General features: G+C 41.2%; 1 protein-coding gene across 13 annotated transcripts in view; it reads right to left on the bottom strand.

The window, feature by feature from the left end:
• The window catches only part of kirrel3b (kirre like nephrin family adhesion molecule 3b), a 658462-nt gene extending 642919 nt beyond the window's left edge, over window positions 1-15543 (bottom strand). For 8 of the 13 annotated variants that reach the window (XM_034168011.1, XM_034168012.1, XM_034168013.1 and 5 more), the window contains exon 1: window positions 15066-15543. In XM_034168011.1, the coding sequence (XP_034023902.1) occupies window positions 15066-15108 (43 nt within the window). In that variant the 5' untranslated portion in view covers window positions 15109-15543. The remainder of the gene's footprint in view (window positions 1-15065) is intronic. The other 5 variants (XM_034168018.1, XM_034168019.1, XM_034168020.1 and 2 more) reach the window with 1 other exon arrangement.
• Between the last annotated feature and the right edge of the window lie 4706 nt (window positions 15544-20249).

Raw genomic sequence — 20249 nt, 5'->3', positions numbered from 1 at the left:
GTGTCATCGCTTTGCTCATATGCTTTGCTGTGGACATACAGCGCATGTCAGCTGCCCACCGACTGACTGACAGCTGAACGTGACCGTGCACACAAGGTGTTACAACACAGACATCAGACAGATGCAGGACAAACACATAATAACACATACATGAAATTAAAATCACAGAACAAAGCAACAGAGAGTGTCTTTTTTTCTGTGAGGTCCACTGACAGAGGTGGGTGTGTCCCCCTGCGATGCTGTCCTCAAGTGGAAATAAATTAAAATATATTGCTTCAGCTGACCGTTGCATCAGTGCACCGCAAAGCTGCTGAATATCGTGCCATGCAGGAAATCACCCCATGGGACGCCCCCACAATTTCACATTGTAATAATTAAAACACATATCACATTTGCAGCGGATCACTGATGATGTGTTCACAATGTGAGCACCAACTCTTCATGACACAGGAGCCGGCGAGCGCGAGCGCATCAGGTAATTAATGTAAAACATAAAAGGGAGAACAGTAATCCACGTCATTTCATTACTTCCTGGTGTACGTCTTAGCGGAGGTTAAATCCGTTCTTTATAACAGGAATTAAGTATTATTAATTGTGGTATTTAAAAAAAATAAAAAAATTCTCCGCTGCTGTGTGCACAATGTTCCATGTGCTCGCACTGTATTTGTGCACGCAATCATGAGCGTGCACAAAACCGTCGCCGAGGTATTGTGCACGCCTGTCTGAATGTGCATTCCTCATGACAGCAGTTGGAATGTTTCGGGGTTCCCCATTTCGTTTTTGGTTTGCGGATTGTCTTCCGCTTTCTGCATCTTTCATGTTATGTGTGAAGGGGCCCTTGACATAATCAGCCCTGCTGATCATCACATACACTATATTAAATTTTCTGTCTACACAAGTCTTGGGCAGAAACCTTCTTGTGTTGTGTTCTAAACCGCTCATCTTGTAGGGGCTGTTTGCATTGTGTCTGTTTTTGCATCCATTCTCTGAATTTCTGAATTTACAGCAGCACTGCAAGCATTTTCTCACTTTGCAATTTTTTTGTTAGGTTTTTGTGCAATGACAAGTTGTTGATTTGATAAAGGTGTTTTTTCTTCATGTGCTCATGTCTTTATTTTGAAGTGTCGTGGCTGCACAACACCATAGAAAAGTAGTTCCAAGTGTCAGATATAAGCAGTGGCAACATCCTGTAATGCCAGATTCAGTTTAGCTGACAACATGAATATATCAGACAGCAATTTCACTTTTCACTAGCAGCTACAAAATAAAATTATCTAACAGAGGATTGCTCAATCAACATGCATACCAATGCCTCATTCTGTCCATTTCTGAAGACTGGTGTGAAATGTATTTCTTGCAGCAACTGTACAAACAAGAATGAGAGATGTTGGCACAGTACCAACACAATGAAAGTAGTTTTGCGTGAGCAATTCCAGCATTAAGGAATTAAGACTGAGATTCCAGCCAGTGAAGGGCCCTTTCTTCCCAATTGCTTAATTGTCTTAGTGGGACAAGCAGGTGGCTCAAAGCTTCATTAGGCATCTGGTGGGGAAAAAAGCATGGACATCAACATGGGGTACAGGTGTGTTGGGGGAGGGTGATGCATTAGATGGTCAATGGTCATTCCCACAGCTGCAGCCCCTTTCCCAAATTCAAGTTTAGGCTGGAGTAAAAAGCTAATGCAGCTTTTGTGTCGGAGATACTTTGATAAACAAATTATTTGGTATCAAGGACAAAGCAGCTTGCCATTCAAAATCCATACCTCTCTTTATCGATGTCTGATACGCAGCCCAGTCTCACAGTGTTTTTTTTTTTTTTTTCCTTGTGATGCGGTCACGAAATGAGTCATGTGGCCATGTTTAGGTCAATTTTAACCCTAACCCCAATGTGATATCGCTGAGATACAGTCATGAAATTGTAACATTTCGTGACAGTATCGTAATCTTACAGATAAAATGACTTTTTTTGTGATGCCATCACAAACTAGGCATGAGATTGAGTTGGATTTGAACACAGAACTATTACATAAACAAAGGGTATTATTACAGCTGCCCATGGACCCCCATCAGACCTGAACTGAATTAACTGGATCAAATAGAAACTTGGGGTCTGCTGTATAGTTATGAGATTTGGATATTAACCAGTGACCAAAAGCAACAACTAAATGCCTCTGGTACTAGAACTTTTTGGAGGTTCCATTGGGGTGACTGAGACAAACAAGCAGTTACTTAGGCAGACTCAGATAAGGAATATCACTTGCATCATGCAGGAACGCTCGCTATGGCAGTTTGGCCATTTGATGCATTTCTCTGGTCATGAGCCAGCATGCCACTGCCTCAGTGCTGAGGACACTGATGACTGGAGAAGGCCAAGGGGGATATTCACATTTCACCTGGCTGTGGCAGATCAATGGCTACTTTTGAGAAGTGGTTGCCATCCAGGACCTTGGACAGCTCCATGGTGTGATGGATGCAGCATTACATAGTACAGACACATGCTCCCAGACATGACCATGTCTACTGTCACTTAGACCAGTTATTTTCAGATAAAATATGTTGAATAGAAACTTGGAATGTCTGAATCATTTTAGACCAAAACCTGATCTTTTGCCTCAGTGTGTCCTCAGATCCGAGTGAGTATTTGGCAAATGTTATTGCTTTTTGTTTTATTTAGTTCTAGGGCCATTCTTCAGTTTCTGACAAACTTTCCATTATAACCTATACAAATGTGTATCTTGCATAGTCTTTGACGTCAAAGCTAACCCTGTATGAGAAGTGGTTGCTGAGATCTGACTTAATGTGGACAGACAGCGATATGATTAGAAAGTGCAATTACACCTGTTTGTCATTTATACCAGAACGTCCAGTTTTAGTGTAGAAGAATTAAGTCTTTTTCAGGCCCTCGGCCTCACATCTGGTGCTTATCCACGGATACCTTAGAGTCCAAGATTGCCCCTGGACAGGATTCCAGTCCATTGCAGGTTACTTCCCCAGCCAAAACTCATTCCTATTTACAGATGGGTGGACTGGGATGATGCCCACGAAGAGTCTTATCCAAGCACATAGTCACATAGCCTGGGGCACACACAAAACTCAGACTATACTGATTCATTGTCCACTAATTAAAAATCATAACATCTCATTTTATTAAACTACTAAACACATAAGGTGCAGCAAAGGGCAGCCAAAATAAACTTTGATTAAGTGTGAAAATGCCTTTGGTGATTTGCCAGAGGCATTCTTGCACAAAGCATTACCATAATGTAGAACTGCTCTTGAGACTGGACTTTCTGACGGAGTCCAGACACATACAATAGCCTCCAGGGTTGCTTAAAGAAATACTGCACATGCAGTCTAGCATCAGTGATTTCCAAATGTGAGAGTTGTAATGGCAGTTAGCGAAGCATTCATCCACAGGTGAGGGGCTTGCTTCTCTCCAAAATCTGCTTACACAAGTTAAAAGGCTGATTTGCATTTATATTGCCATTCAAGGCTTGCAGCTATAATTGTCATTACACAGTAGTAAATGCACAGACACCACACATAATTACAAGCATACACACAGAGAATCCAAGTGAATTGTGCTATTTGACAAATGTCTTCCAACACAATTCAATGAGGACTGTAGTAAAGAGAGAACACATGCAGGGGGGATGTGGTGGGAAATAAAGTGGGGGCGGGGGTGGTTTGAGTTCATCCAGGTGTAATATTGAGCTGTCCCCAAAACTTCTGCAAAAACACTAGGAAGTCCTTATCGGATCAGCAACCCAATTCCTCAAGTGCCTCCTGTGTTGAAGCACCACACGTATCTTCTGGGCTCCTTCCTTGCAAGCATCCTTTTAAAATCATGTCGATACACTGCTTTGCTCACAAATGTGCCAAGGAATTGTGGGACAAGTAACATGACACACTGTGCAGCAGGAAGGTTTGCATGTGATTTACTCGCCCTTATAGCTGCACATCTGCCCTGATAACATCATTTCTACGAAAATGTGGCAGAATGTTTCAGGCTGCGACAGGCAATTTAAACAAAAAACGCTTTTCACACACAAATGAGTGGCACACAGGTTTCTGGAGGTCACTCCAGCTCTCCGCATACGGTGTGCACATTTCGAATCATGAATCCCATTTTAGTAAGAGATAAGCAGTTGCCTTTCTCAAGGAAGTAGGTTACAAATATTGTAATTTAAAAACAGCTGCTGAATAACATATCTGATCATGCGCATGCATATGTTTAGCCATAACCTTTAGATTCACAACAGCACCATACTCAACGCTCAACTTTACGAAGCATTGGCACAATAAATTGCAGTGATACAGACAACTCGCATTTTATTGGTGGCACATTCTAAGCAGCATGTTCTCATCTTGTTTTCCTCTACTCTTTATGCAAAGCTGCAACCCGGAAATTTGTGCGAACATTAATCATAGCAGATTTGACAGAGCATGTTGTGCATGTGATGGTCCACTTCACTGTAGGTACTCAATGAAAAAAATATTTACCTACCAGATGATGTGAACAGAATTACAATAATATGAAGAAATTCCTGCTCAGTAGTTCTTGGCAACAGAATTGTGGTTGGAGTGCGACTTTGTCAACACCAAATTTCAGTCCCGTCTGGACATAATATTAAAAAAAAAACAGTAAATCATCTCTCTCTCTCTCTCTCTCTCTCTCTCTCTCTCTCTCTCTCTCTCTCTCTCTCTCTATATATATATATATATATATATATACATATATATATATACAGTAGTGTTCAGAATAATAGTAGTGCTATGTGACTAAAAAGATTAATCCAGGTTTTGAGTATATTTCTTATTGTTACATGGGCAACAAGGTACCATTAGATTCAGTAGATTCTCACAAATCCAACAAGACCAAGCATTCATGATATGCACCCTCTTAAGGCTATGAAAGTGGGCTTTTAGTAAAAAAGTAGAAAAGGGGGTGTTCACAATAATAGTAGTGTGGCATTCAGTCATTGAGTTCGTCAATTTTGTGGAACAAACAGGTGTGAATCAGGTGTCCCCTATTTAAGGATGAAGCCAGCACCTGTTGAACATGGTTTTCTCTTTGAAAGCCTGAGGAAAATGGGACGTTCAAGACATTGTTCAGAAGAACAACGTAGTTTGATAAAAAAGTTAATTGGAGAGGGGAAAACTTATACGCAGGTGCAAAAAATTATAGGCTGTTCATCTATTGCTTAAATTTTCATTGTTACGCAGATGATACCCAGCTTTATCTATCCATGAAGCCAGAGGACACACACCAATTAGCTAAACTGCAGGATTGTCTTACAGACATAAAGACATGGATGACCTCTAATTTCCTGCTTTTAAACTCAGATAAAACTGAAGTTATTGTACTTGGCCCCACAAATCTTAGAAACATGGTGTCTAACCAGATCCTTACTCTGGATGGCATTACCCTGACCTCTAGTAATACTGTGAGAAATCTTGGAGTCATTTTTGATCAGGATATGTCATTCAAAGCGCATATTAAACAAATATGTAGGACTGCTTTTTTGCATTTACGCAATATCTCTAAAATCAGAAAGGTCTTGTCTCAGAGTGATGCTGAAAAACTAATTCACGCATTTATTTCCTCTAGGCTGGACTATTGTAATTCATTATTATCAGGTTGTCCTAAAAGTTCCCTAAAAAGCCTTCAGTTAATTCAAAATGCTGCAGCTAGAGTACTGACGGGGACTAGAAGGAGAGAGCATATCTCACCCATATTGGCCTCTCTTCATTGGCTTCCTGTTAATTCTAGAATAGAATTTAAAATTCTTCTTCTTACTTATAAGGTTTGAATAATCAGGTCCCATCTTATCTTAGGGACCTCGTAGTACCATATCACCCCAATAGAGCGCTTCGCTCTCAGACTGCAGGCTTACTTGTAGTTCCTAGGGTTTGTAAGAGTAGAATGGGAGGCAGAGCCTTCAGCTTTCAGGCTCCTCTCCTGTGGAACCAGCTCCCAATTCAGATCAGGGAGACAGACACCCTCTCTACTTTTAAGATTAGGCTTAAAACTTTCCTTTTTGCTAAAGCTTATAGTTAGGGCTGGACCATCCCTTAGTTATGCTGCTATAGACGTAGACTGCTGGGGGGTTCCCATGATGCACTGTTTCTTTCTCTTTTTGCTCTGTATGCACCACTCTGCATTTAATCATTAGTGATCGATCTCTGCTCCCCTCCACAGCATGTCTTTTTCTTGGTTCTCTCCCTCAGCCCCAACCAGTCCCAGCAGAAGACTGCCCCTCCCTGAGCCTGGTTCTGCTGGAGGTTTCTTCCTGTTAAAAGGGAGTTTTTCCTTCCCACTGTAGCCAAGTGCTTGCTCACAGGGGGTCGTTTTGACCGTTGGGGTTTTACATAATTATTGTATGGCCTTGCCTTACAATATAAAGCGCCTTGGGGCAACTGTTTGTTGTGATTTGGCGCTATATAAAAAAATTGATTGATTGATCTACAATGATCTCCAATGCTTTAAAATGGACAAAAAAAATCAAAAAAAAAAAAACTGAGAAGCTTGGAAGAAAAGGGAAAACAACCATCAAAATGGATAGAAAAATAACCAGAATGGCAAAGGCTCACCCATTGATCAGCTCCAGTCTGGAGTTACCTGTAAGTGCCATGACAGTTAGAAGACGCCTGTGTGAAGCTAATTTATTTGCAAGAATCCCCCGCAAAGTCCCTCTGTTAAATAAAAGACATGTGCAGAAGAGGTTACAATTTGACAAAGAACACATCAACTGGCCTAAAGAGAAATGGAGGAATATTTTGTGGACTGATGAGAGTAAAATTGTTCTTTTTGGGTCCAAGGGCTGCAGACAGTTTGTGAGACAACCCCCAAACTCTGAATTCAAGCCACAGTTCACAGTGAAGACAGTGAAGCATGGTGGTGCAAGCATCATAATATGGGCATGTTTCTCCTACTATGGTGTTGGGCCTATATATCGCATACCAGGTATCATAGATCAGTTTGGATATGTCAAAATAATTGAAGGTCATGTTGCCTTATGCTGAAGAGGACATGCCCTTGAAATGGATGTTTCAACAAGACAATGACCCCAAGCACACTAGTAAACGAGCAAAATCTTGGTTCCAAACCAACAAAATTAATGCCTCGCAGATGTGAAGAAATCATGAAAAACTGTGGTTATACATCTAAATACTAGTTTAGTGATTCACAGGATTGCTAAAAAAGCAGTTTGAACATAATAGTTTTGAGTTTGTAGCGTCAACAGCAGATGCTACTATTATTGTGAACACCCCCTTTTCTACTTTTTTACTAATAGCCCAATTTCATAGCCTTAAGAGTGTGCATATAATGAATGCTTGGTCTTGTTGGATTTTGAGAATCTACTGAATCTACTGGTACCTTGTTTCCCATGTAACAATAAGAAATATACTCAAAACTTGGATTAATCTTTTTAGTCACATAGCACTACTATTATTCTGAACACTACCATATATATGTTAGAATTCACAGAAATTAAAAGAAAATATATTACATATTCATTTAGATAATTGTATGATGATGGTAAAATTTATACAATATATAAAATTGCACAGTTGTGAATAATGATATGAGTTATGGCTATGCAATATAAACCCTTTCTTCATTAATCCTTCCAATTTCATCACTGAAGTGTCAAACCACACTTTGTTGAAGCTCTTGACTTGGCCTTAGTGATACCAAAGGTTTTAATTTTGTAAATGTAACTAAATTATTGTTGTCCTAAGTACATGGGTTCAAGAATCTCTGGGTTTTCTTTATGGACTGTAAGTTGTAACTTTTCAATGTAACTGTGGTAACACTGGGCCCAAGGTACCTCTGAAATGTAATCAAAGTTTTATTTGATGTTCTTGAGATAACTTGTAAACATGCAATCATAAAGACAGTAAGATACAGATCAAGGTGCTCAAGAGTGTATGCTTCTTAAAGTGTCATGAAAAAATAAGTTGCTCCACTGACATGAAGAGGCACCTTAAATATATAGTCACTAATTGCTACAGTTGAATAAGTTCATCAATTGAAAAAAAAAAAAAATCTGTTTCTTAAAAATCAATGACTTTCATCATTCTGTTGAGAATTTTCACCAACAGAGTCAAGCGTACTAGACAAATGTGTATTACTGAAACTAAAGCAGAATAACCACTGAAATTGAGCATTCTTATGTGCATGTCTGTTGCATGGGGAAAAGAAAATGTTATCAATGCCACGGATTTGCAAAAGAAAAGTGCAGATTATTTCCGTTCTTCCATTGTTTGATCCCACCTTGGAAAAACTAACATGTTCTACAAGGAATGACAGATCCCAGCAGATTTTCAAACATCTATACCAACCTCAGTAAGACATAGGATTAACAGAAGATTCACAGAGTTAGGCAAAAAAAAAAGTATTTCTGCCCAGCTTTGGCAGTGTTTTGTCCTTTCAAAGTAAAAAATATCACAGTACATTCTGCTACTTCACTACTTTCATGCTTCCCACAGCTAAAACAGCTCCATGGAAGCATCGCCTGTTGTTTTCTGTGAATTAAACTGCAATTCAGAAGACATTAATCCATCCCATAATCTGTCATAAAATAAAATTGGGGTCAGAGAAGGCTTTTGCACCCTTCCTGGCGTTTAATCTTGACAGAAACTTTTGCAAAACGAGGAAACAAACAAAACAAATCACTTGGCAGTGAAGCCTTCCAAAATCTCAGATGAAGATGTGCAGGAAAAAAAAAAACAAAAAAAAAAAAACTGCTGAATGATGTGCAGCTGCTAATTCAGCTTTTGCAGGTGACCCAGTGATCACAACAGCATCTGGTTGAATTACTTAACATACCGCCCAACAGACGTGTAATCCGGGATAATGCCCTTTTGCCGAGTGCTCCAATCTGTATAAATTCATCCCCCAGGAATGAGATCCAGCAACGGAGTCTCAGCGTGAAGGGGCAGGGGGTGGGGAGGAGTGGTGAGCAGTTTCGGGCTGATTTGTTGGTACTAAAGGAAAACTGTTTGGGCTGCAAGAAGGTCTTCTAGAAGGATAATGAAGCCCAGAGTAAACAGCTCGAGTCTGTTGACTGGCTGAGGAAACAGATTGCTGCCTCGGTTTCGAGTCAGAGTCCAAACTAATCATATTCTGTCCCTAGTTGACCTGAATCCTGATGGACTCAGAAGGAGGTGCTTAGGCAAACTGCACACAAATACAACATTTAGGCTACACTACAGTAGCATAAATGCACTTGCAGTATTTGCTAATTTCTCCAACTAATTTGGAAGCCAACAACACACTTATTGTAAAAAAAATACATATATATTGTACACCTGTCACAATATGGCACATGATAGGAAAACAGTACATCTCAGTTTAGTATGACTGAAACAACCAAACTGTCTGGAGCAATCCAACCTGAAATGGACAGGAAACAGTCCAGTTTTCATTGGATATCAACAACCAAGAATCTAAAAAAGATGATGTCATTTCGCAAGAGCCGTAGTGGGTTTTCTTGCTGAACACAATGATGTTAAAAATTTGTGTTCCAGAGTTTACACTGACAAATTGAAATGTAGAAACACTGAATTTAGACGTTTGCCATTTTGGCACATTGTGGTTTTAAAATTAAGTGTACCCCAAGCCTTGTTGCAGTGATTGGGGACTGGGGAGCAATCCTTTAACCCTATGCTTGAATTGTATAAATTTAATTTTAGACCACATTTTTTCTTTTAACTGTGGAATTATTTTTTGTTCCATTATTTAAATATTTTTTTAGAAAACAAATATGTACCATGCTATGCTGCCTCCATTTCAGCAGAATGCAAATTTAGTTTCTTGTCGACGGACAGAGACAGGTTGCATGGGCGCAACCACATATTACACATTTTTAGAAGTTCAGCAATTACAAATCAAGCTGCAACCAAAATTATAGTTCCCATCTCTCTCTCACACACACACACACACACACACGCATACACACACAATGAACAAAAGTATTGTTTCAAACTTTTTTGTTGTTTTTCCCAATGATATTGATGGACTGCCTCCACTTATTTATATTCACTTTGTATAATGTTATAACAATATTAACAAAATTGTTAAAAAAAACAAAAACAATTTTGTTTCAATTCTTCAGCATTCTGTCTCCATATTTACAGGTATAACATTTTTGGATGGTCTACATTTCACATGTGAGACAATCAACAGCCACCTACTGAAGATAACCTCCATCACAATGCCATGACCAGTGGAATAACTACTTCCATTTGAAGCAGCCTCTTAGATTATACATTCACGTGTACTTACTACTGTGGATATCCTGCTGAGTGTTCGGCTCAAGGGGATTAAAGTGGGTTTAATCTATCGCAGCACATAAATGAGCAGGGGTCAAAGTGCTTGAGGTGACTTAAGCCGGGACAGCCTTGATGAGACATGCACCATAAAATGACAACACACCACACTGGACTGATGACATCATAACACACAACATCTTTGCTAGACTTGATCCAAGCAGGGTTTCATGCCAACCGTTAAATCGAGTGACGATGTAAGTTAAAAAAAAGGATGAAGACATTTTGTCGTGTTCGGTGCATTAATTGTGTAATTAATTGTTGTTAAATATATTAAATATTTTAAATTGTAAAGGGTTCATATTTGGCACAATGTAGAAAGCAAACTAAACATTTGGAAAATGCTCAATGGAAGTATGAAAATATTACAGCTAAATATAATTACACGAGTTAGATAACAGAATTTTCTTTTTATGAATCACTTAGTAAACCATGACCCTGAGCAGCATATTGGGTAAATGACTGACAATTAATAAATGTAAATGCATGGTTTTAGAAGTAGATGGCAATCTATATATATCCTATGCTGCGAATTGATATTTCTGTTTGAGCCGTGTTGTGGAATGTAATGGCCTGAATGGCCTGTATTTCTTTCTCTGTTTTCCACATTTGGAGAAGGAAGAATGATTTCTCTCTCCATTAAAAAAAAGAAAAATAAAATCTCACACATCCAACATGACATTGGGAAGACATTTAATTATACTTTGCTTGAGAAATATGTATCAAAGCCTGCCGCCCATGAAAAGCACATTTAGAGTCGTCAGAAGGCAGTTAATAGACAGCAGTAAATGAAACGGGATGTTGCGGTACTAAGACATGCTTTTCAGGAGTTTAAAAAAGAACAGCTTAACGCCCGCTGCCTGGCAAGTGCCGAAACAACACAGATGAGAGAAAATGAAGATTGTGTAAAAAGATTTGGGATTTCATTGCTGTGCACCACTGCCCCTAGTGGCCAAAGCTGAAGCCACTGGTCAGAACGGATTTGAAGAAGAAGACAAACAAAGATGAACTGATTTCTTAAAGCATCAATCAGAGAAAGAAAAAAAAAGCAACACACTGAGACAAAGAAGTGGCGAGAAAGAGCGAGAGAGACAGAGAGAGAGAGAAAGAGAGAGAGAGAGAGCGCCCTTGTACTGCATCCAACACCGACGTGCAGTTTCCCCTGTAGCACGTTTGTTTCTTGACAGTCTGGCACATCCAGCATGAGACTATTCTTAAACTGCCCCTTCCCCAGCGGGACATTGTGCTCTTACTGGGTTTCGCCCTGATCCCGACAAGAGGCGAAGGGTTTTCAATCACACCTCGCCACTGACAGAAAATCCAGTGCAGAGAGAGGGATTGAGAGGGTGGGGAGTTGGGGGTGAAAATAGGATGGCGTGTCGACGAGACGGGCTGAAATGTGCCGCTGCCAGGAGAGCAGAATGAACTCAAGAAACTGAGAACAAAGTGTGAGAGAGGCTGTGCTACAGAATGGATGACAGGAGGTGGAGAAGAGGTGAATGATAAGACTGGCAAAGTTCCGAAGACATTTAGCCTGAAGTGAAAGTGTTCCTGTTGCCGTTAGAAACATGAAAACTGCGACAGTCTTGTGATGAGGAATGCGGTATGTACCGTGGAGACATGCCGTATCAAAAGTTAGATTTTTGGGGGGGGGGGGGGGTTGACCTTGCAGTGACTTCACAGCCAATGGATGCAGAGTGGTTGAAACTAATGCTAATAACGCATTGCATTTTTCAGAAGAACGCAACACCAAAATAGTTTCCTCTTGATACCAAGGAAAATCAATATATGAGTGAACAAACAAATAAATAAATTAAGTAATAAAACAACAAACAATTTCTCAACGGAAAAAAAAAAAATCCCATCTTTCACATTAAGCTTTCCTATTTGCACAAATACTTTGTCCAAAACACATACAGCAAATATCCACTAAGTCAAAGTGGTGGCTAATGCTAGTAATATCTAGCAAAAAAAAAAAAAAGTAGAAGAAATGTGCAGTACCAGTTTTTGTGGTGGTGAAAATGTACACGGACCAATATGACACACAAGTCTGCATAAAATGAGTGCATTTGTTCAATGTCTCTATTGATGTGTATGTAGTGTATTGAACAAATCCTTCACAAAGCAGTGTGAAACAATGAAAGTTTAAGTTTGTTGAATTTTGTATTGTGTGACTTTTGTATGGAAAGGAAAAGAAAGAAAAGAGAAGCTAACATAAATAACATATGTGATGGAATTTTTAAATATATGCAATACCAAGTCAGTTTTCTGTCAACTCTCATGGAGAAATGTGTGCTTTCAAATGTGTGCATTCAGCTTGTTACAAAAACAGAGATTCAACAAAAGTGGAGGTAATGTAGTCAAGCTAACAACATGGCTAATACTACTGGACACACAGCAGAAGAAATTTTAGCAAAACTGACAGTTCTAATTTGGTGAAGTTTTGAACAGACCAGTAAAACATGTAAGACTGCATTAATGAGAAGATATTTGTCTTAAATAGTTTTCATATTGTTGCAGAATTTCATTTTCGCGTCTCCTCCAGCTTTGCAGCAATGCTATGTGGAGAAAAATGGCATGCGCAGTTGAGGCACACCTCATTCAAAGTTAAAATGAGTTGAATTTTTGCCACGCAAAACACATTGTGACCATTGAATCTGTAGCAAACATACAACAGGGTAACAACTATGCTCTCCGAGGACAAGCTAATGCTAATTACATTTGTCCCAATTCCCAGAAATGAACGATATCAAATTAGTTTCCTGCTAGCAAAACCTGCATGGGGAAACATGCAGAAGAAACTATTATGTTTGTTATAATTATGGTTTGAAGTCATTATCAAGCTAATAGCATTGCTAATGCTACAGCTGTTAAGCAACAGGTGCAAAGTAAAAGAAAGTGTAATGCCACCAACCGTTCTGAGGTGGCAAAGGTCTGTGACGGGATGTGCACAAAGCCATGCAAATGTGATCACACTTTTCGTTCCACTTTTTCCTCTCAGTCTCTCTGGGCCATTTATGCTTCAGAGTTGAGAAAAAAAAAAAAACTCTCTGATTTTCTTGTTCTCTTACTTTCCTGCCAGGTAAGAAAGCAACTGCTGTGGTCGCAACTCCCGTCTGTTTCCTCGTTCATAAAAATGGGATTGTTTTCTGCAGCTTTCTGCTGACAGCGGCTCTGCGCATAAACAGAGCTGTAATTTGTACAACAACACTAAGCTATGGGGAAGCACTATTTTTTTCCCCCCCAGAGGCGTCTGAAGAGAAGGTAGGTTGTTATCCTGTTTACCTGACAGGGAAAGCAATATTTTATATTGTGACAATAACCAAGTCGGCAGAAACGCACAGAAATCCCATCTCATTCCAGCTGCAATCGGCTCCCTCCAGCTGCCGCTATCTGAGATGCAGTGATTGTTGTTCCCAGAAGTGGGGTTTAGGGAGGTGCGGTGGGGTGGGGGTGGGGGCTGTGATTGAAAATACAGAATAATCTTCAAAAACAAAGTGCACCGTGCGTCAATCAATCAACTCCCCTCGGCATTTTAAACATCGGCTGCTCTTCAACAGCAAGCACTTGCAACAAAACAAATTGGTGACATTTTCCAAGTGCGGCACAGACATGCGTCTTAGATATACACCGCATGTGAATAGGACAGTTAGTGTGATAGTGTATTTTTGCTTTCAAGGAAGAGCACATGGAATACAGCAAGAACATGTCAGAAACTAATGCACAAATAAGTGCACTGGAACAAAGAAACTCTGGGTTAACTTTTACACATTATTCAACACTAAATGGCAAGTTGCATGTATGTTTCTGACAAGCGTGGTTGCCGTGACTTGGATCCTATACTTTTCCTCCTTGATTTTGCCACATTCTGTTTGAGCAGCAGAAAACTACAATTTTACTATTTATTTCTCCAAACAAACATATGTAACAGCTGTGCTCCACATTCACTAAGTTCAGTATATTGCTGACTTGGAGGTGCCAAACATGACACAACATGTCTACAAAGTGATCTCTCAGAGAAGATGGACTGGATTTTGTCTTCGCTGACCTGCTTTTTAGCACAACTCTCTACGGGGTGAAACGGCTCCATGCTTAGAAGCGCAAACATTCTTTTAGCGCGCGGTCTTTCTGATGGGGTCAGAGTTGGGAAAGAGGCATTGACTGCACAGCTGACCCTCGTGACCCCAGTGGGACAGTCACGGCTTATACAGACGACGCGGACATCTTGCTGTACTATACTAACTGTTGTTGTGTTGTTGTTTTCCACAGACAACCACCTGGTGGTAAACAGGGGTAACACCTAATCCATCTTCTTTCTGATGGTGTGTGGGTAACAAACACAAAAACATCAGACAATGCCCAAACTCAGAAGTACTCGAGCGTTACAACCCTGCTCAACCCCCCCTTGTTTGGGCTCAGCGGAGAAGAGCTGTCAGTCTAAAACAATGTGACTCTGGAGTGAATGCCTGACTGAACTAGCCTGAGGTTTGAGGGCTTTGTTTGCGTGTCTCGGAGTGCGTGATGTGAATACCAACAATCACAAAGGAAGTTTTTAACTTGTCTGGCTGGGAAAGCCGAGGAAAAGTGATGCCTCAAATGGGGACAGCCACACTTTTACCAGACATAACAGTGCAACAGAAGATCAAAGCTGGACAACACAAACACTATCACAGCAGCAATTCAGGAATGGATTCCTTCAAGGGACGATGAACAAGGAGTTCAACTTACCCCATCTGGAGATCCACAGGAGCAGGAGGACCAATGGGATCATGACCGAGGGAGCGCAGAGCAGACAAGACCGGCAGGAAAAAGTGGACGAGTGTCAGCTGGAAGTTGGCAGTGCAGGAGATGAGACAGTTGCTCCTCTGTGATGCTGGGAGTGCGGGAGAGGTGGGAAGGAGCAAGGGGATAGGATGGAGGCAACAGAGCCTCAGTAGAAGGTCGTTCCTTCTCGGCTCCTCTGTTTCCTCACTCTGTGGAGTTGGTGGGTTCAGCCGCTCTCACACGCTTCTTCAGTGCTCGCTCTTTTTCTCGCTCTGCGTACACTGTTTGCCGCTGCCTGTCCATGCTTCATCTCTTCATCCCTAGCTCACCCTCCCCTTCTCTGTCTCTCTCTCTTTCCCGCTCACACAGTGAGGAGAGAGAAAGGGATGTTTCTGCCAGACTCCTCCCTCTCTCATCTTTTTCTCCCTCTCCATCTCTCTCTCCCTCCCTCTCGCCATCTCTCTCTCTCCCCCTGTCCTGGCTGTCTGGGTGGCTGCACTGGAGTGTGGGCCTTTTGGGAAGCAGTCTTCACTCTGAGAACTGGGGATGCCATGGGAGAACACAGAGAGAACAGATCCAATTAGAATGAGAATAGGAGCAACTTGGCCTCTAACACAGACATAGTCTAAACAAAAAGTGCACCTCACCCCCTTTCCCCCAATTTGCTTTTTGTAACTTTCTATGGATGGCACTGAATTTTTGAGATTTGAGCAGCCTTCTTTGATAAAAGATAAAGACAAAATTAGCATTCAAGACCATCGTACACCCTCCTCCGGATCAGAGTGAACTAGAATAGTAGTCATTTAAACAGGGACTCACTACTTTTTCCCCATAGATTTATATATATATATATATATATATATATATATATATATCAATATATATATATATATATATATATATATATATATATAAAAAGATGTTAGGCTCAGTAATAAAAAATTACATCTATGAATATTAGATGGTCAAAATTAAAAGGCCTTGATGAAACATCCAGTTTACAGAAAACTTAGTTTGGGGCTAACCATACTTTCAGCCTGTGTGACTGATAAAGTAATTACAAAGTCTATGCACAACCTCAACCTAACCCTTATAAGGTCTTCGGGTCTTGTGGGACCCATTTTCAGTTTTTAGTTTAAGAAAAATGATAGAAATAATTATTTTTTCAAACTAAAATTCAATGGCCTTGGCTCATTTTCTGTGAGGAACATAAATCAGAAAACATTTTCAGTGGTGCTGCCCCATAAACCCCCCGTCACATTTCTATTACATGCAGGGTCTTCGGGTCCGTTGAAAGGGTCCCAGGGCTGTTGAAAGTGTGGAAATCAAAGGTCCTGTGCACCTGCATTTCCCTTTTCTGCTCTCTGGGTCACACTGCCCGCATCTTCTGATTGTGCCAGGTCATCGCTGCAATATGGTCTTATGGGAAGGCTGCCGGACTACTTTCGAGGTTTCCTGGATGTAAACAAGAAGACATCCAACATGGCGCAAAGCCACACGCATGCATCAGTGAGAGGGTAATCATGATTTAGTTGAAATTTTTGCCATTTGTGTGACTTAAAACATTGTCAAATGATTACATTGGCAAGTCATGCATTGTTTTGCAGTGCAGTTATTAATTTCTGTGATACTACTTTAGGTGTAGCGATTGCTTCTTGGTGATGAGGCCAGAGCGCAGATGTGCAAAGATTATTAAAATCTTAATAGTGGTTCAGCCCAACTAAGAGAGACCACCTGCAGCCTGAGCAGTAGCGAGCGGTAGAGAATGCTTTCTGGGCCTGTGAGTGAGTGAGTGAGTGAGTGAGTGAGTGAGTGAGTGAGTGAGTGAGTGAGAGTGAGTGAGTGGGTGGGTGGAATGGAGCGGAGCAGGTGAATGGGCCCTTGGTATTAGTACCCACTGTTCCTGCACAAGGGTGCAACATTGTGCGGGGACTGCACCCACATTCCCACACATTTCACCCTCTGTCCCCAATCCATAAATAGCTCTGTCAGCATGGTTCCATACCACAACTGATCAAGATGGCAAAGCAATTCTCTGTCCAGGATGCCTTACAGTTGATATTGGGCACTGCAGTCTCGTTTGAACCCTGCATGATATTGCGGGATTTGACTACTTATGGGAACCTCCATTCCATTGTACAATATATACACAGCATAAGTTCATATGAGAAAATGGTGTACTGTTTTGTTTGCAGCTGCAATCACCAAAGCAGTCGTGAAAAGTATTTTTTCAGTTCCCAGTGGAGAAGAGATGATGAAGTGAGTGGGAAACGTCGTGTTGGTAAGTGTTAGCTGACGCAGCTAACCAGAGTAGCTCCGTTCTCTCGCCTCGACACATTTGTGCTCCAGGTCATAAACTTTCGCACCACATTGTCACTTTTTTTTTTGCATTTTCACTTTGTTTGCATGTAATTTAGTCACAAACCCAAAGAAAATGCTGCCCCCCCCCCCCCGGTATAGAAACACGACATACATCTGCTGTGTCCAGGAATGTCAGTCATCAAACCAGCCAGTAAAACTAGCAGCTGTGACAAACAGCAGTGTCAACACACTTTAATTTCCAAAATCTGACAGACTCTGAACAGGTTAACAGATTGGGGTGAAGTGTGTCGTTTCCTCTGTAAATCCGAGCCGCTGCTTTAAAGAAAGTTCAGAAACTTCATTATCAGACATAACCTCATTGTTTTGCTCTGTCTGTCTCTGTCTGGGATGTTTCTGTTATGCTCTTATCTACGTCACACTAGAGAAATGCGGAGAAAGACGTTTCCTGGAAATGCACCTGTTTCCTCGCTTTGGGAGAGGAAGAAAAACATCAGAAACCACTAATTATGAGCGCATGTGTACAGGGAGACTTACAATCATGAATACTTTAATGTTGTGTTGGTAAATGGGACATATAACAACAAGTCACGAATGCCACAAAGTATACATTCTTGGCCACTGGTCATAAATGTGATGATCTGTGGCAGAGGCATCAGATGTCCTGATGAACTACTGCAACCTGTTACCACGCATTACAATTAATGGCACGTGTTGCTGGAGAATTATCAGGAACCATTATGCATGGTCAAGAATAACGTTTCCCACCATTGCGGTGTTCGTCGGCTATTGCACGTACCAACGCACCGTACGTTCTGTCACGTTGTGAATGAGGTGAATTGTCTCCCACACACACCCCTACATTCATCCTACTATTAGCTGCTGAACAATTCAGTTCGCTCCAATTTGCTCCTCAAAATCTAGATTAATCCACAGCAGAAGAACTTTGTGATTGCATGCTTTGTTGGTCTCTGTGCCATGGAAGTGGCGCAGAGAGGAGGAGAAGACAGAAGAGAGCCAGATGTGTGGCTCCACGCAGCTGTCGTCTTGCTCATTTTCCCAAACATTAGGCACAGCAGCAGCAGGTGGAACACCTGCAGGAGCGCGCCGATGACCATTTTGAATGAGACTTTTAGCCAACTTGGTGTCACTGTCCTTCTTCAGCATACTGCAGCAATGAAACTGAATGCGGTGGTAGGCAGGGGTTAATTGGCGCACATCAGAGAAGAACGCTGTCACGTTCTATTAAGGATCACCACTAATCCAGACAGATCAACATGCTCAGTTGTGACCTCCAAGACATGAGGCTAAATGAGCATGGTACGGACATTCAGGAGAATTTTTTGACATCAAAAACATTGAAAATCACAAATATCACGCACCAGCATGCACTATTAAGAAACCTATGTCAGAATGCGTTAAGTCATGTTAAGATGTTAGAATGTGCCAAGAATGACGCAAATATGACATTCGTACGTGTCCTGGCTATGTGTAAACGCAGCATTAGGGCCCCTTCACACATAGTACGAACAAGCACAATCACGCAAATCACGGCAGAACAGCTCGTATGAGCGAACCATGAAAACATTGAGCAGACAGGCAGGCAGGTGAACGAACCTGCTGCAACGGTGTCGTGCGAGTAGAAACACAGTGTGAGCAGCTGGGACATGATGACCACATTGCGCCGCTGAAATAATATAAAATAAATAATATAATAATAAAATAATAAAATAAAAAACACCTGGATAATTAGTGAATATCCTGGGTTCACATTAATAATAAATAAAAGGGGACGCAATACAGAGTCCCGTGGTTAAATAACCCTGGTTAATTAAATGAATGCCACTTATAGGATTCAAACCTGCAATTTACAAAAGCTCTGATTACCAGACAAAACTTTACCACTGCGCTACAATCACTGTCTTCTAACAGGAGCATGAATGGCTAAAAACAAAGAGATAAATATAATTTTTTTAAAAAACAGAACAAAGCGCTGTAATAACTGACCAAACAACCTTTCTTACAGCAGATTTCTGATAATGTGTGACTGAAAGTGCCGTATTTGTCACACTGTTGGCTTGTCATATAGTCCTGCAGACATGCCGCTCACAAACAGACGTGACATTTAGATCGCCTGTTGTGTGTCACATAAACTGAAGGTCCATTTCAGCTGGGACAGCCTGTCAATGTACACTGTGCGCAGTCTCCAGCCTGTCGCAAAATCGATTTTTTAATGTATTTCCACGTGAGGACAGAAAGTACACACACACGCGTGTGTCTGTCAAAACACGGTACATGTTCTGCAGCTGTGACATCCAGAAACAGAGATCTCAACACTGCAGACCATCGGTGGACACACACCCCCTGTCAGTGCAGCGCACACAGCAAAATACCATCTGTACATCCATATATCAGCAGCTCATATAAGTGCGCTCCCACCCCCTGCATGCCACAATGCTACGGATGGGGGGGAGCACAATACACGCATGATTTCAATACATGGCACGTGTTTGGGGGTAGCTGTCACTCTGCACCTCACATGTGTGTTGCTGTTTTTGCAACGCCACACTCATGGGTGCATTTAGACAAATTTCACATCCCTGGAAAGTGATCGTCTGCTGACTGTTTTTGTGCTAATAGCTGGAATGGTCACACATTTTCTAAGTGCCAAGCGAGCGGTGTTAGATGTCGTGTGTGTCAGCTGGAATTTGGCCGACACCTGCTGTGAGAGGGTTCGAATGGGCTCTCACAGGACACACTCTGTCTTTCAGTCGCTGGTGTGCACAAATAGTTGTAGCAGCAGGTGTACGAGGCGTTGGAGGCAGCTAC

This window comes from Thalassophryne amazonica, chromosome 4 (assembly GCF_902500255.1).
Source record: "Thalassophryne amazonica chromosome 4, fThaAma1.1, whole genome shotgun sequence".
NCBI lineage: Eukaryota > Metazoa > Chordata > Actinopteri > Batrachoidiformes > Batrachoididae > Thalassophryne > Thalassophryne amazonica.
Note: the sequence above shows the minus strand (reverse complement) of the source record. Positions and strands in the feature narration are given on the sequence as shown.